Below are 14,559 nucleotides of genomic sequence, written 5' to 3' on the forward strand. Positions count from 1 at the left end.
CGAGCTCAAAGTTAGCGCGATGATTTGATCTTGGATGTGTCATTTGATCTTGGATGTAGTAAGCGAGGTACGAAGAACGGGCCCCCGATCTGAAAATCCTTCAGAAACAAACTTCAAGAGTTTTATGTCCGTATGAGGCCGCACGCTGATTGGATAACCACCTGTCAGTCTCAAGTTATCAGCCAATGAGCGCACAGATTCACAGTAAGACCTTATCACAGCGTTTTTTAAACTAAAATGGCGACAGTAAAACTGTAACGTGTCCTGTAATCTATAAACACTCTGTGATGAATAATCTGAAGTCATTTTGAGCCTGACAGTAGTTTCCTGTCACAGAGCAGAAGCTGCAGGCAGTTTTTGGCACCTTTATATTTAATTTATTCCAAAATAAATCAATAAAGGTAGAAAAGAATTCTCAGTGACATTAAAATCTATTTTTAAAGACAGATGTGACAAAGTGCAACAAATGTAAGATGACATGTTTACAGATATTTGAAGTATTGATCATATGTAGAACACAGAGCAGGTCCAATAACACAGAGTCATCCTGCTCTCAAACAGCAGTTTGGTTTCATGAGCTCACTTCCTGCAGGGATCCTCAGCTTCTCTCCAAAGGAGCCGTAACATGTGGGCTCCTCAGCATGATGATGATCCCAAACACACTGAGTTCCTTCATCCACCTGATCATGTACTTATTAAATAATGTGATGGTTTTGGTGTTTTTCTAAAGACTTTGAGCCTCTAAAATAACTGGTTTGGACTTTAGGGCCAAAGCTCCAACATTAGAAACCCGTCAGTGTGATGCTTCCAGTACAACAGCACCTCTGAGTGTGTGTGTTTACCTCTCAGACTAACTCCACCCTGACATCAAGAAGATGGAGGAAGAGGACGGAGCAGCATCTGCAGCATCCAGCTGTGTGTCTGTGAGGAGTGATGGGGTCACACAAACACCTCCACATTACAGTCATGGACCTGCAGCAACAAAGTTCTTCAATCATGGAGCTCAGCTGACCATGTAAGATTCTAATGATTTCTTCTCTGCAGCCGTCTGTACTCTAATCTGAGACAACTATTACTGACAGAAACCATCACATTATCCAGTTTGTGTGTTTGCAGCTGCTTCATAGATTATAAACAGAGATTAATCAGTAATTCATGTGATATGAATGTGATGTGTTTGTGTTTGCAGAGGTCAGAGGTCACAGTCTCCAGTATCCAGCTGTGTGTCTGTGAGGAGTGACTGGTCCAAAGACATACTTCCTCCAGTCTTCAGTAATGAACCTGCAGCAACAATGTTCTTCATTCAGCTGACCATGTAAGAGAGCTGCTGACTCAGAGGTCAAAGGTTGTTTATATAAATGTGTTCTACCAGTGACATCATAACTTAACCTAACACTGGTCTGTGTATGAAGTGTAATTTAGTGGCAGTAGTTAAAGTTGTATAATGGTGATGCTGGTTTGGGGCGTATTTTCCTGCTGATGCAAATGCATCTACTTTGCTCTTCATCTGTCGCTTTGGACAAAGACGTCCAATGAAAGTCAGAACAACACAGTTTGCACCACCAGCAGGAGAGGAAGTGGCTGACATCCAGAAATCCTACCAGTGGCTGAACAAAGCTGGACTGAAAGACAGCACAGAGGCAGTAATCATGGCAGCACAGGAACAAGCTCTGAGCACCAGACCCACAGAGCCCGGGGTCTACATGGCTCTTTTTGGGGGGGTTGTGTTGTATTAATAGTGACTTTGTTTCTTTGGACCAAAATATTTTATTTTTCAGTTCAGTTGCAACATTGACCAACACTAATGCAGGGGTCGGCAGCCCGCGGCTCCGCGTGGTTTGGGAAAATAAATTAGAAGTATTTAGCTGAAGTGTATTTTATTTATGTTAGTTCTTTTTTAACTTGTAGTTCTAAATTGGAAGATTATTGTGATATTGAACTATAAAAATAAAATTATATTTTATTATTTTTTCATCGCTCAAAATAAGAGTCACACTCGCAGAAGCCGGTGTACCCGCGGAAACGCCGTGCATATATCGAGACTTTCAACCCCAGGTAGGCCAATTATGGATCTTTGGATCCACATTATGTCAGCAGCTCCTCCGTGAACTATGTTAAAAACAAACACTGCTCACGCCTCACAGATGACAGCTTACAGTCCTGTAAAGATGAAAGTGACTTCGTACAGCCCTGATTTGCAGACGCTGTGCGCCGAGGTTCAGGAGCAGAAGTCCCATTGTAAACATATCACGGCAGACCCAACGATGTTTGCATGAACACGCTTTTCAGCATCTCTTTATTGACCACTTTTCACACGGTTGCTGTACGCAAAGTATTTGCAGCTCCCAGAGTTTTCTTTTGTGTGGAAACTGGGTCCAAATGGCTCTTTGGGTCCTAAAGGTCGCTGACCCCTGACCTAATGGTATATTTTTTTTTAGCTGGATCATTTTATAAAAACATGAATCAAATCTGAGAAAAGTTTCTACCTGACCTATTGAATGTTATTGAAGCCAGAAGTTTGCCTTCATACTGTGTTTCTTGCATGCCTTTTGTGGTATACTAATCGATGTGAAATGAATGCAATGTGGTTGTAATTGCAGGGGTCAGAGGTCACAGTCTCCACTATCCAGCTGTGTGTCTGTGAGGAGTGACTGGTCCAAAGGCATACTTCCTCCAGCCTTCAGTAATGAACCTGCACCAACAGTGAACTTCATTCTTGGAGCTCAGCTGACCATGTAAGAGAGCTGCTAAGTCAGAGTTCAAAGGTTGTTTCTATAAATGTGTTCTGCCAGTGACATCATAAATGATTCCTAATGGTGGTCCGGGTACGATAATGCTAGTATTAATTAGAGATGGACTGATCCGATATTACGTATCAGTATCGGTCTGATACTGACCTAAATTACTGGATTGGATATTGGTGAGAAATAAAAAATGTAATCCGATCCATTAAATATCAAAAAAGCACCTCACAAAACTTGCTACACGCGTAACTCGGCTCATTTTTTTTATTTTTTGTCCTGTCCTGTCCCGTTTGGCTCTTTTGCCATCACAATTATTGTCTAAAGGCGAAGAAAGATGCCCAACGGATTTACTTTACCAAATGGACCATCCCAGCCTTGCCGTAATGGTCTATTTGATTCACCTTTTATTGTTTATTTTATTTTCACTTGCTAAATACGGGACAGACTTGACTGGCGGAAAGAAAAGGGAGAAAGAAAGAGGGAAAGAAAAACAGCGGGGAAGAGGAACAGGGATAAAGGGCAAAAAACAACAAAATAAGCAGACAAAAAATACATATATCGATCACCTGGATCACCTGTTGAAAAAGAAAAAAGAAAACAAGCAGAAGAAAACGAGAGCAACAGAATAAACAACATCACAATGATCTATGGGAATATGACAGTAAATATTAAATATTAAACATTATTGTGCAGCATGTAGGATCGACAGCGCACAGTGTGCTTTGAGGTAGGAGCCAAAAAGGGTGTAGTTTGTGTGTGTGGGCACCTGTGAGCATGGACGCGCTTGTTTTTAAAAGGTTCCTTCATGTAATGATCTGCTAGAGCAGGGGTGTCAAACTCCAGGCCTCGAGGGCCAGTATCCTGCAGGTTTTAGATCTCACCCTGTGTCAACACACCTGAATCAAATGATTAGTTCATTACCAGCCTCTGGAGAACTTCAAGACATGTTGAAGAGGTAATTTAGACATTTAAATCAGCTGTGTTGGTTCAAGGACACATCTAAAACCTGCAGGGACACCGGCCCTCGAGGCCTGGATTTCGACACCCCTGTGCTAGAGGGTGTGGGGGGGCACTGCCCCGTCCTACAGGGCATGAAGCAGGTATGGAGGAGATCCAGGCTCCAGACATCCAGAGGCCCTCAGAGCACAAGAGACCAAGGAAGACCAACAGAGGGGCAGCCGCGCCACTATCCCAGAAAGAGCTGTTGAGAGCCCCAGATGAGGGGTCACTCAACAGCTGTGGAGCAGAAGCCAGGGGGGGTTGCAGTGATGTGCCTGTGAGCTCCACCGGCAGCCAGCTGTGCCAGAGTGACCTAGCCCCAAAGTGGCCCGAGCGAGCCCCAGGGTCCAGGCCCCGATAAGCAGCCACCAAGGAGTGAGCCGGTGTGTACCTGGACGCCCATCCCCGGACACAAAGAACCACCAACTCACCGATGTCTGAGGGCGTCTGCCACCGGCAGGGGAAGTGGTGGGGGGAGATAGGCCTCCAAACCTTGGAGGGCCTGAGATGTCCCCAGAGAGGTGGCGTCTGATACCCGACCTGACATATAGACACAAACATCCATTCCCACCCTCATGCTCTCATATGCAATTACTCAGCACACCGCCCCGACTCCGCAGCAGCAGGGAGGCTCCACATTCCAGACCCCAGTCGGATGGCCAACTCCTCCTCCTAGCCCCCCCGCTCCAGCAGGCCGCAGAGAACGGGGGTGTAGGAAGACTCCAAACCTCCCTCCACCCGCTCATATGTAGTGTTGATGCATGTGTGTTCTAAGGTGCATTTAAAACCCAGGAGGGCATGGAGCTACTTGCCAGAGAGCAGCAGGTAAGCGCATAGCCCCTCCTGCTAGCCCTCAATGTCTAAGTATATTTAAAATTGAGATGTGGGCAACGACGCCAGGGGTGAGGTGTACACCCTGATGGTAATTTGGACTCCGTGTTGCGTTCCCACCCCCAAGATCCTATATGTATGTGTTATGACAGTGTGAGTAATGTGAATGTCTAAGTTGTGGGATAAAATTGAGGCACAGGCAGCCAGAAGGGGACAGAGGGGGGGGGGGATGCCTCCCCTGCACCCTGGTGACACACCTTTACCCCAAGGCCCTACATGTCTGGGTGATTGTGGTGGAGCGGGAAGAGGGAGGCAGCTGGAGATGGGGAGGGAAGGAAGGGAGGGGCAAGTGACCCCTCCCTGGGGCCAGCTCTCCCGCTGACCCTAGTAGGCACCCCCATACTCTGCAACCCGCCAGGGAAAGGGGGCCCAGGCCCATCCGGACCGGGGCCCAGTGCAGCAGCGCCGCCCGGCATCCACGTAACTCAGCTCATAACCGTAACACTCGGAGCAGTGTGCGTCACGTTGGAGCAGCTGTGTGTATTTGTAGCCTCGCTAGCAAACCAGCCTTTCATCTCTGAGGAAGTTCTCCCAGAGAGAAGTAAAGCAAGTGTGTAAGTTCATCTCTGAATGTTTGTAAAGCGTTCCCACGTTAAACTTAACAACCGATATATGGAGCGACTGCCTCTCTCTCCCTCTCTCCTGCTGCTACTTCAATCATGAAACTGATCAATGATCAGCTGATCAGCTTTTCTGTCGCGAGTCCGTCTCTCTTCTTTGTATTTGGCCCACTTTGCACCAGAAAGAGGAAACCAGCGGCTGAACAACAGCAGCACGTTTAACCTTGATAAGCTGTTGTTAGAATTTATTTAATATTACTTTCTACACCAGGATCCTTTTCTACGTAGCTGACGGCTGGTAACTGTGCAGGGGTGGATCTAGCAAAGTTTGGCCAGGGGGGCCGATAGGGCATGAACAGGGAAAAGGGGGCACAAAGACATACTTTTCTTTCTTATTCTCATTTAAAATGTCTAGCTTTTAATAAATAATTATCTGAATCTTACACCCAAAGTTTTAATCTGATATAAAATGTATAGAAGCCCATTACTGTATATAGTAACTGTTAAGTCTAATATACCCTAGTAAGCTATAGTACTTTTTTCTTTGGGAAGATACCATCTGTGCAGTCTGCAATTCTGTTGAAGAAAGATGTTGAATCTATTTAATTATTCTTGAAAAATAATTTATTTCTGTGCATTTTTTTCACACTGCATCAAATTAAAGTTGATTACGTCGATTAAGCATCATGAGATGGAGGGTGGGGGGTGGTTCCCTATTTTTTTTTTTTGCTGGGAGTTTGCAACCCTATTAGTTAGGTTGCTTAATATTTCTGCTAAGTACTCTTTAAAATACCAGAATAGGGAGGATGGAGCAGGTTTAAGTTTATTAGATTGATCAGTGTTGCTGAACTATGAAATATTTTGGGTGCAGTGTATTTTTTACATACAGGTATAACACAATAGCTTTAGTGTTGTTGTTTATTTAAACTTGAGTATGAACTTATACAAAATGCAGCAAGATATTAAAAAAACAGTTTTATTGATTAAAAAACACACAATATCAGATTCATATCGGTATCGGCAGATATCCAAATTTATGATATCGGTATCGGACATAAAAAAGTGGTATCGTGCCATCTCTAGTTTTAATCCTAGTAGTAATGCAATCCAAGGTAATGATTTCTTCTGTGTTGCTGTGAACGTCTCTGCAGCCATCTGTACTCTAATCTGAGACAACTATTACTGATAGAAACCATCACATTATCCAGTTTGTGTGTTTGCAGCTGCTTAAAAGATTTAAAACAGAGATTAATCAGTAATTCATGTGATATGAATGTGATGTGGTTGTATTTGCAGAGGTCAGAGGTCACAGTCTCCAGTATCCAGCTGTGTGTCTGTGAGGAGTGACTGGTCCAAAGACATACTTCCTCCAGCCTTCAGTCATGAACCTGCAGCAACAATGTTCTTCATTCAGCTGACCATGTAAGAGAGCTGCTGACTCATTTATGGGTGTTTGAAATTCTGTGACCACTTTACAATTTCAGTTTATATTTTAAAAGTGTTTTTATTTGTAGTTGCCTGTATTTTTATTACACTGTGTGTAACATGGTGGTTTATGCTGTTTGGGACTGTTTTGGTGTATTTGTGCCAGAACATCAGATAAATGATTTCATCACATTTTAAAAGAAAGTATCAGGATAATAATCTGAACTGAGTCATCAGAAAGATGGTCTCAACAGGCCACTGAGCTGATCTCCAAAGAAATGTAGAAGATTGAAGAGTCCGAGGCTGTTTATTTGTCACAGGCATCGTCAAACACGTACAACACAGTGAAATGTGCTGAGCTGCTCCTGTGACTGGACAAAACATTAGAAACAATCATTAAATGAAATAATGAAACATTGTGCAGATGTAATGTTAACCTGCTTTGTGCCACATTAGCACAGCATGTACTGACAGAGCAGTGCAAGCAGAACAAAGCAAATGAGCAAAGTGATGTAAACAGAGTAAGTGAACAGAGTGAGCAGAGTAATATCAGCAGTAATGAAGCAGCAGGATCAGTGTAGCAGCGTGTGAAGTCATAATGAATCAGATATGATCTGACATACGACAGTGAGACAAGAACATGATGTAAGGTCCTGTTTTAAATCCTGATGGTGATGCTATGAGGGGAGCACGTTCTGATTTAGGACTTGGATGGTCTGAGGATAGAAGCTCCTCTCTGTTTGTGTCCTGATGGTGCAGAACCTTCTGTCTGATTGTAGAAGGAGCTGAAGCAGCATCATCCCAGAGGTGAAGCTCCACTGTGTGCAGACCTGAGGTCAGATTCCTCCAGGCTGATGTTCAGGATCTACAGAAACGTGTGGTTGTAGTTACTGCTGCACTGTGTGCTGACAGCAGATACTCAGAACAAAGCATTGCAGAGTTGTTCTTTATAAAGATCAGTACATATACAATATGGATTATGGCAGTGAATGAACACGTTTCTGTCATTTGTTTCATTGGCTTCTTTTTTCTGCCTGTGTTCATGTGAACTCAAACAGAAGTTTCTTTGACTTTTCTCTGTGACCATCAGAGCTTCTGCACAGTGTCAGCAAATCTGGATGTTTGTCACTTTGTCACTAACAGTAAATAATTTTAGTGATAAAGAAATGTGTTCACAGAGGGAGGAAGAGGAAGAGGAGTGGTGTTTGTGAGGAGGAGCAGCTGTCCTGCTGTGCTTTGTGTCAGGACGTCCTGAAGGATCCAGTCTCTACCGGCTGTGGACACTGGTTCTGCAGACAGTGCATCTCCTCATACTGGGACCAGTCTGCTTCATCAGGAGACTCCTCCTGTCCCCAGTGTGGAAAAAGATCCAGAACCAGAGCTGGACTGCAGACGGCCAGTAAGACTGAACATCTGTCTGCTGATGGACTCATTTCTGAAAACTGGACTTCTTGTTGTTGTTCAGACATTGAAGAGTTTTCTTTCTCTTTAGTCTCATTGTTTTTCTTTCTTTCAGCAGATGTTGGTCTGCAGAAGGTTTTAGATGAACATAAGATCAGTCTGAGGAGGAGATGTGAAAGTGTGACTGAAGGAAGTGATGAAACAGGAAGTAGAACCCTCCTCAACAGGATCTACACTGAGCTCTACATCACAGAGGGACAGAGTGAAGAGGTTCATACCCAGCATGAGGTGAGGCAGCTGGAGACAGCTTCCAAGATGGACGCCCTCCATGACGCTCCAATCAGGTGCCAGGACATCTTTAAAGCCTTCCCTGACCAACAGAGACCCATCAGAGTGGTTCTGACCAACGGCGTCGCTGGTGTTGGAAAAACCTTCTCAGTGCAGAAGTTCACTCTGGACTGGGCAGAGGGCTTGGAGAACCAACACATCAGTGCGGTGGTTCTGCTTTCATTCAGGGAGCTGAACCTGGTCAGAGATGAGCAGTACAGTCTCCTGGAGCTGATCCATGTTTTCCATCCAACATTACAGAGCGTCACAGCAGAGCAGCTCACTGTGTGTAATCTTTTGTTCATCTTTGATGGCCTGGATGAAAGCAGACTTTTGTTGGATTTCACCAACAGGAAGCTTGTGTCTGATGTCACACAGAAGTCATCAGTCAGCGAGCTGCTGACAAACCTCATCGAGGGGAATCTGCTTCCCTCGGCTCTCGTCTGGATAACTTCCCGACCTGCAGCAGCCAGTCAGATCCCTCCTACATGTGTTGACAGGCTAACAGAAGTGCGAGGCTTCACTGATGCCCAGAAGGAGGAGTACTTCAGGAGGAGATTCAGAGATGAAGAGCTGTCCAGCACAATCATCTCCCACATGAAGACATCCAGGAGCCTCCACATCATGTGTAGTATCCCAGTCTTCTGCTGGATCACTGCTACAGTTCTGGAGCACATGTTGACTACAGAGGAGAGAGCAGAGCTGCCCAAGACCCTGACTGACATGTACTCACACTTCCTGCTGGTTCAGACAAAGAGGAAGAAGAACAAGTACCATGAGGGACATGAGACGAGTCCACAGGAGCTGATGGAGGCTGACAGGAAAGTTCTTCTGAAGCTGGGGAGGCTGGCGTTTGAACATCTGGAGAAAGGGAACATCATGTTCTACCAAGAAGACTTGGAGCAGTGTGGTCTGGATGTCACAGAGGCCTTGGTGCACTCAGGAGTTTGTACAGAGATCTTCAAAAGAGAGTCTGTGATCTTCCAGAAACCAGTTTACTGCTTTGTTCATCTGAGCATTCAGGAGTTTCTGGCTGCAGTCTACATGTTCCACTGTTACACCAACAGGAAGTCAGAGGTGCTGAAGGACTTCCTGGGAAAAACATGCAAGAAGTCATCTCTGGATGATTTTCTCAAGCTAATCATAAAGAAATCCATCCAGAGTAAAAATGGCCTCCTGGACCTGTTTGTTCGCTTCCTTCATGGCCTCTGTCTGGAGTCCAACCAGAGACTCTTAGGAAGTCTGCTGGGTCAGACAGAGAACAGTCCAGAAACCATCCAGACAGTCATCAACAACCTGAAGAAGATGAACAGTGGTAAAATCTCTCCTGACAGAAGCATCAACATCTTCCACTGTCTGATGGAGATGAACGACCTCTCAGTACATCAGGAGATCCAAGAGTTCCTGAAGTCAGAGAACAGATCAGAGAAACTCTCTGAGATCCAGTGCTCAGCTCTGGCCTTCATGCTGCAGATGTCAGAGGAGGTTCTGGATGAGTTTGACCTGCAGAAGTACAACACATCAGCAGAGGGACGACGTCGACTGACTGCAGCTGTGAGGAACTGCAGAAAGGCTCGGTGAGTCCAGATGTGATCATCAACATCATTAATTAGTGTAGATTAGTAGTTTAGTTCTTCAGATATACACAGTATTAAACGACTCTCATTATTTTGAGATTCTCACATAAAATGATATTTTCTGTTGATCAGGAAGTGTGTGTGATCCTGCATTGGTAGTCGTACGCTGTGTGTTGTAGACTCACAACAGGGGCGATCGTGGCTCAGTTCGTCTTGTAATCGGAAGGTTGCCGGTTTGAGCCCCGGCTCCGACAGTCTTGGTCATTGTGTCCTTGGGCAAGACACTTCACCCGTTGCCTACTGGTGGTGGTCAGAGGGCCGGTGGCGCCAGTGTCCGGCAGCCTCGCCTCTGTCAGTGCACCCCAGAGCGGCTGTGGCTACAATGTAGCTGCCATCACCAGTGTGTGAATGGGTGGATGACTGAACGTGTAAAGCGCTATACAAATACAGGCCATTTACTCACATCTACATGTAGTACCTGTGTTGTGTCATTAGGGGGCAGTATTTTAAATCTGCTGCTGCTGTTGTTGGTCATTCAGACGCTCCTGTTAGAGAGAAGACAGAAATAAGAATCTATGAAGAGCTTCTTTGTAGTGAAGTGAACTCTAATGTTAAAAACAGTGACAAATATCCAGAGCAGTCACCGTCTGAGCTTCTCCTCTGACTACAGACCAAACTACAGACCGAGTTTAGTGGCATAAACATGGCGAGTGAGGATGAAGGTGCTGAGGAAGACTCTGGTTTAGTGTGATGTACTGACGTCCCTGAGTGACAGTGCTGTGGTTCAGTGAGGGCTCAGAGGTGAACCAGCTGTGCTCTCTTACTGCCAACAGTGGGACAAACTGAGTGAGAAGACACTGCTGACATCTGGACTAAACATGTGTCAAATCTGTGAGCTAACGCTGATGTCACAGCAGCACATGGATTCACTCTCATTCCTGCTGCTGCTCCTAATGACAAATGTCTGACTTCATGTCCTCATTAATCACAGAGCTGATTGTTCAATGTTTAGTTGTTGCTGCTGAAATGTCGTCCCTGTTTTCTGCTGATGGAATTCACTGCTGTGTTTTTTGCCAAAGACAAACTGATCCATGTCAGTTTATAACAATATTCAAAGTGAACGCAGGTTGCTGCTGGACACAGACAGGTAACATCATTTTGACTTGCTGTCACCTGGATCTGGAGTCATAAACACTGAAGCCCAGAACAGGAAAACAAATCTTTTTCTGCCAACTAGTGATAAACCTGCAGACTAATGGCTCAGAAAGCTAAAATGAGCCAATCATTTCTTTGTTTAGTTGAAATCAGATCTGATATCAGCAGCTCCGAGTTCATTCATCATTATTGTCCAGTGGTGAGATTTCTGCTGCGTTTGGTAACAGTCAGCAGATTTTTCCTGCGTGTGGACGTGAACAGTCGTACCTGACAGCAGCAGGTAGCAAACAGAGATCATCTTTCCAGCTGGAACTCTTCACTGAGCTGAACTCATTCAAAATGTTCTGGATTCAAAACAGGAAACAGTCCGAATGTGTTTCTTCGCTCTGACTCTAGATCAGATCTCACTGACAGACTGTGGATATTATGGAAGCCTAAATGTGACGCCATCTTCCTCCCTCATCTGCCGATTAAAGCCAAACAAAGATTCTCATTAAAAGTCTGAAGGTCTGAGAGAGACTGAATCATTGTGTCATGTTGAACACAGTAAGAGGAGCTGAAGCACAGATGTGAAGAGCAGATGTTCATCAGATTATGACCTCACTCTGTTTTGTCTTCATGTACATTCAGTCTGTGTTTATAATGCAGATTTTCTTCTTTTATAATAACACATTTTATATTTTCCATAATCACAGATTGTATAAGTGTGGACTCTCAGAGACTCACTGTGAAGTTGTGGCCTCAGCCCTGAAGTCCAACCCCTCCCATCTGACAGAGCTGGACATGAGTAAGAACGACCTGCAGGATTCAGCAGTGAAGCTTCTGTGTGCTGGACTGGAGAGTCCAAACTGTCGACTGGAGACTCTGAGGTGAGTTCACTGACTGCAGCTGTTGTTGTTTTTCTATATTTCAGATCTTTGATTGATCTTTGAAACTTTCTTTAGTTCCTAATTGTTCAAGATGTGTCTGAAGACAAATGTGAAGAAGTTTAAGTGCTTTCAGAAATGTTGTGTCTTTCCAAACGACTAAACAACAGTTTTTCCTCTTGGCTCCAAATAGAAGTGACAGACTTGAGCAGGGTTCGTTTAAAGGCTGACAGAAGTGGAGTGGTGATGGGGAGATGTTTGACAGGACAGTTTTTAGCCTCCACAGGTTCATATTGTGCTTCATCAGTCAGTGAAGATGAAGTCAGTACTGAATAGGCTGTAGAGTGTGTGAGAAATGTGAATGAGGCTGTTGAAGATCTGATGATAGCAAATAAAAACAGGCTGCAGAGACTTTGAGCTTGTTTAGAAACAGAGAGAGAGAAAAGAAAGACATGAATGTCAAAGCTAATAAATAGGGATGTACCGATACTGGTATCAGTTATCAGGGCCAATACTGTAAAATGTGTGTGTACTCATAATTGTAAAAGTTAACCGATACCAACTTATTTCATGAGTCAGAGGGTGGCTTGTCATTTCAGTTGTAATTTTTTAGATTGGCCGCTGGGGGCAGATGTCACGCTGAACAAGAACAGGGTTAGGCAAGTGAGACTGGCGGCTCCAGATAAAAAACAAACAAACTGGAGGCTGCTGTAGCTACGCTAAGCAAAATGTCGGCAGTGTGGACTTACTTCATAATATGTGAAGATGACAGAAGCAAGGCCGAGTGCAAATTGTGTACTGGTAAGGTTTTAGATTAGATTAGATAAAACTTTATTAATCCCTCAGGTGGGTTCCTCTGGGAAATTCGGTTTCCAATAGCACAGCACTGATAGAAGTTACAGAATGTGAGCGGAAATATACCAAATATACACATATATAAATACAGAGACATATATAAATACAGAGACATATATAAATACAGAGACATATATAAATACAGAGTATACAAAGGGATAAATAGAATAAATAGGAATAAGAATACAAGGGAATTACACATTTCAAGTATTGAAGTCTATTGCACTGTTGGATATTAACAAAAAGTATTGCACAGTGAAGTGAAGAGGCACTACAGCTCAGTTGTTCCCCCCTCTGTCCTCCTGTTTCCCCTCCCTCTCCCCTCCAGAGAGGAGTTAAACAGTCTGATGGCGTGTGGGACAAAGGAGTTTTTAAGTCTGTTGGTTCTTGTCTTTGGGAGAAGCAACCTGTCACTGAACAGACTCCTCTGGTTGTTTATGGCCGTGTGCAGAGGATGCCAGCATTGTCCATAATGTCCAGCAGTTTTTTTTTTAGTGTCCTTTTCTCTGCCACTGAAACCAGAGTGTCCAGCTTCATGCCGACCACAGAGCCAGCCTTCCTGATCAGTTTCTCCAGCCTGGATGAGTCCTTCTTTGCTGTGCTGCTCCCCCAGCACACCACAGCATAGAAAAGTACTCCAGCAACCACTGACTGGTAAAACATCCTCAGGAGCTTCCTGCAGATGTTAAAAGTCCTCAGCCTCCTGAGGAAGTACAGTCGGCTTTGGGCTTTTTTTTATACAGGTGCTGTGTGTTGCATGACCAGTCCAGCTTGTTGTCCACCCACAGCCCGAGGTACTTGTATGTGGTGACCACCGCCACCTCCTCTCCCTCTATCTGAACTGGCAGTGGACCTGGTCTGGACCTCCCGAAGTCCACAACCAGTTCCTTGGTCTTTGAGGTGTTGAGTTGCAGGTGGTTTGTGTGACTCCATGTGACAAAGTTCCTCACCAGACTTCTGTACTCCTCTTCCTGACCATCCCAGATACACCCCATGATGGCTGTGCCATCTGCAAACTTCTGAATATGGCATAATTCAGAGTTATAGCAGAACTCAGAGGTGTACAGGGTGAAGAGAAGAGGGGACAGCACAGTTCCCTGTGGGGCTCCTGTGCTGCTGACCACAGTGTCCGACGTGATGTCATTCAGCCTGACGTACTGTGGTCTGTCAGTGAGGTAGTCGGAGATCCAAGCGACCAGTCAGGGGTCCACCTGCATCCTGTTCAGTTTTTCCTGAAGCAGACAGGGCCGGATGATATTAAAGGCACTTGAAAAGTCGAGAAACAGGATCCTGACTGTGCCTTTTCCCTTGTCCAGGTGTGAGTGGGCTCTATGTAGGAGATACAGGATGGCATCCTCCACTCCGACATCCGCCCTCTATGCAAACTGTACAGTTTGCATACTGGGTGGATGTCGGAGTGGATGACCATCCTGTACAGTTTATACTGGGCGGATGTCGGAGTGGAGGATGCCATCCTGTACAGGGGACAGGTAGATAGGAGAGTACATCGTTCAATACAAGCGATTTAATAAAACATCTGAGAACACATCATGTGCTGGAATACACCAAGTTTACTAAGGCTAACGCAAAACCAGAGCAGCCAACTTTAACTCAGGTTTTGGAAAAGTGACGAAAAATGTCAAGAGAAAATCCACGAGCAGTTAAAATAACAGAGGCTCTGACTCATTTTATCGCTCTGGATGACCAGCCCCTGTCGGTCGTGGAAAACGTAGGATTTCGCAGTCTTCTCAGCATACTC

At 44.8% G+C, this 14,559-nt stretch overlaps 1 protein-coding gene across 1 annotated transcript in view; it reads left to right on the forward strand.

The window, feature by feature from the left end:
• LOC120434242 (protein NLRC3-like) overlaps positions 1-12,030 on the forward strand; it is a 31,103-nt gene extending 19,073 nt beyond the window's left edge. The window contains exons 4-7 of the mRNA XM_039601946.1: positions 7,877-8,018; positions 8,153-9,924; positions 11,775-11,927; positions 12,024-12,030. Of these exons, the coding sequence (XP_039457880.1) occupies positions 7,877-8,018; positions 8,153-9,924; positions 11,775-11,927; positions 12,024-12,030 (2,074 nt within the window). The remainder of the gene's footprint in view (positions 1-7,876; positions 8,019-8,152; positions 9,925-11,774; positions 11,928-12,023) is intronic.
• Positions 12,031-14,559: the final 2,529 nt, after the last annotated feature.

Source organism: Oreochromis aureus, linkage group 3, assembly GCF_013358895.1.
Source record: "Oreochromis aureus strain Israel breed Guangdong linkage group 3, ZZ_aureus, whole genome shotgun sequence".
NCBI classification, from domain to species: domain Eukaryota; kingdom Metazoa; phylum Chordata; class Actinopteri; order Cichliformes; family Cichlidae; genus Oreochromis; species Oreochromis aureus.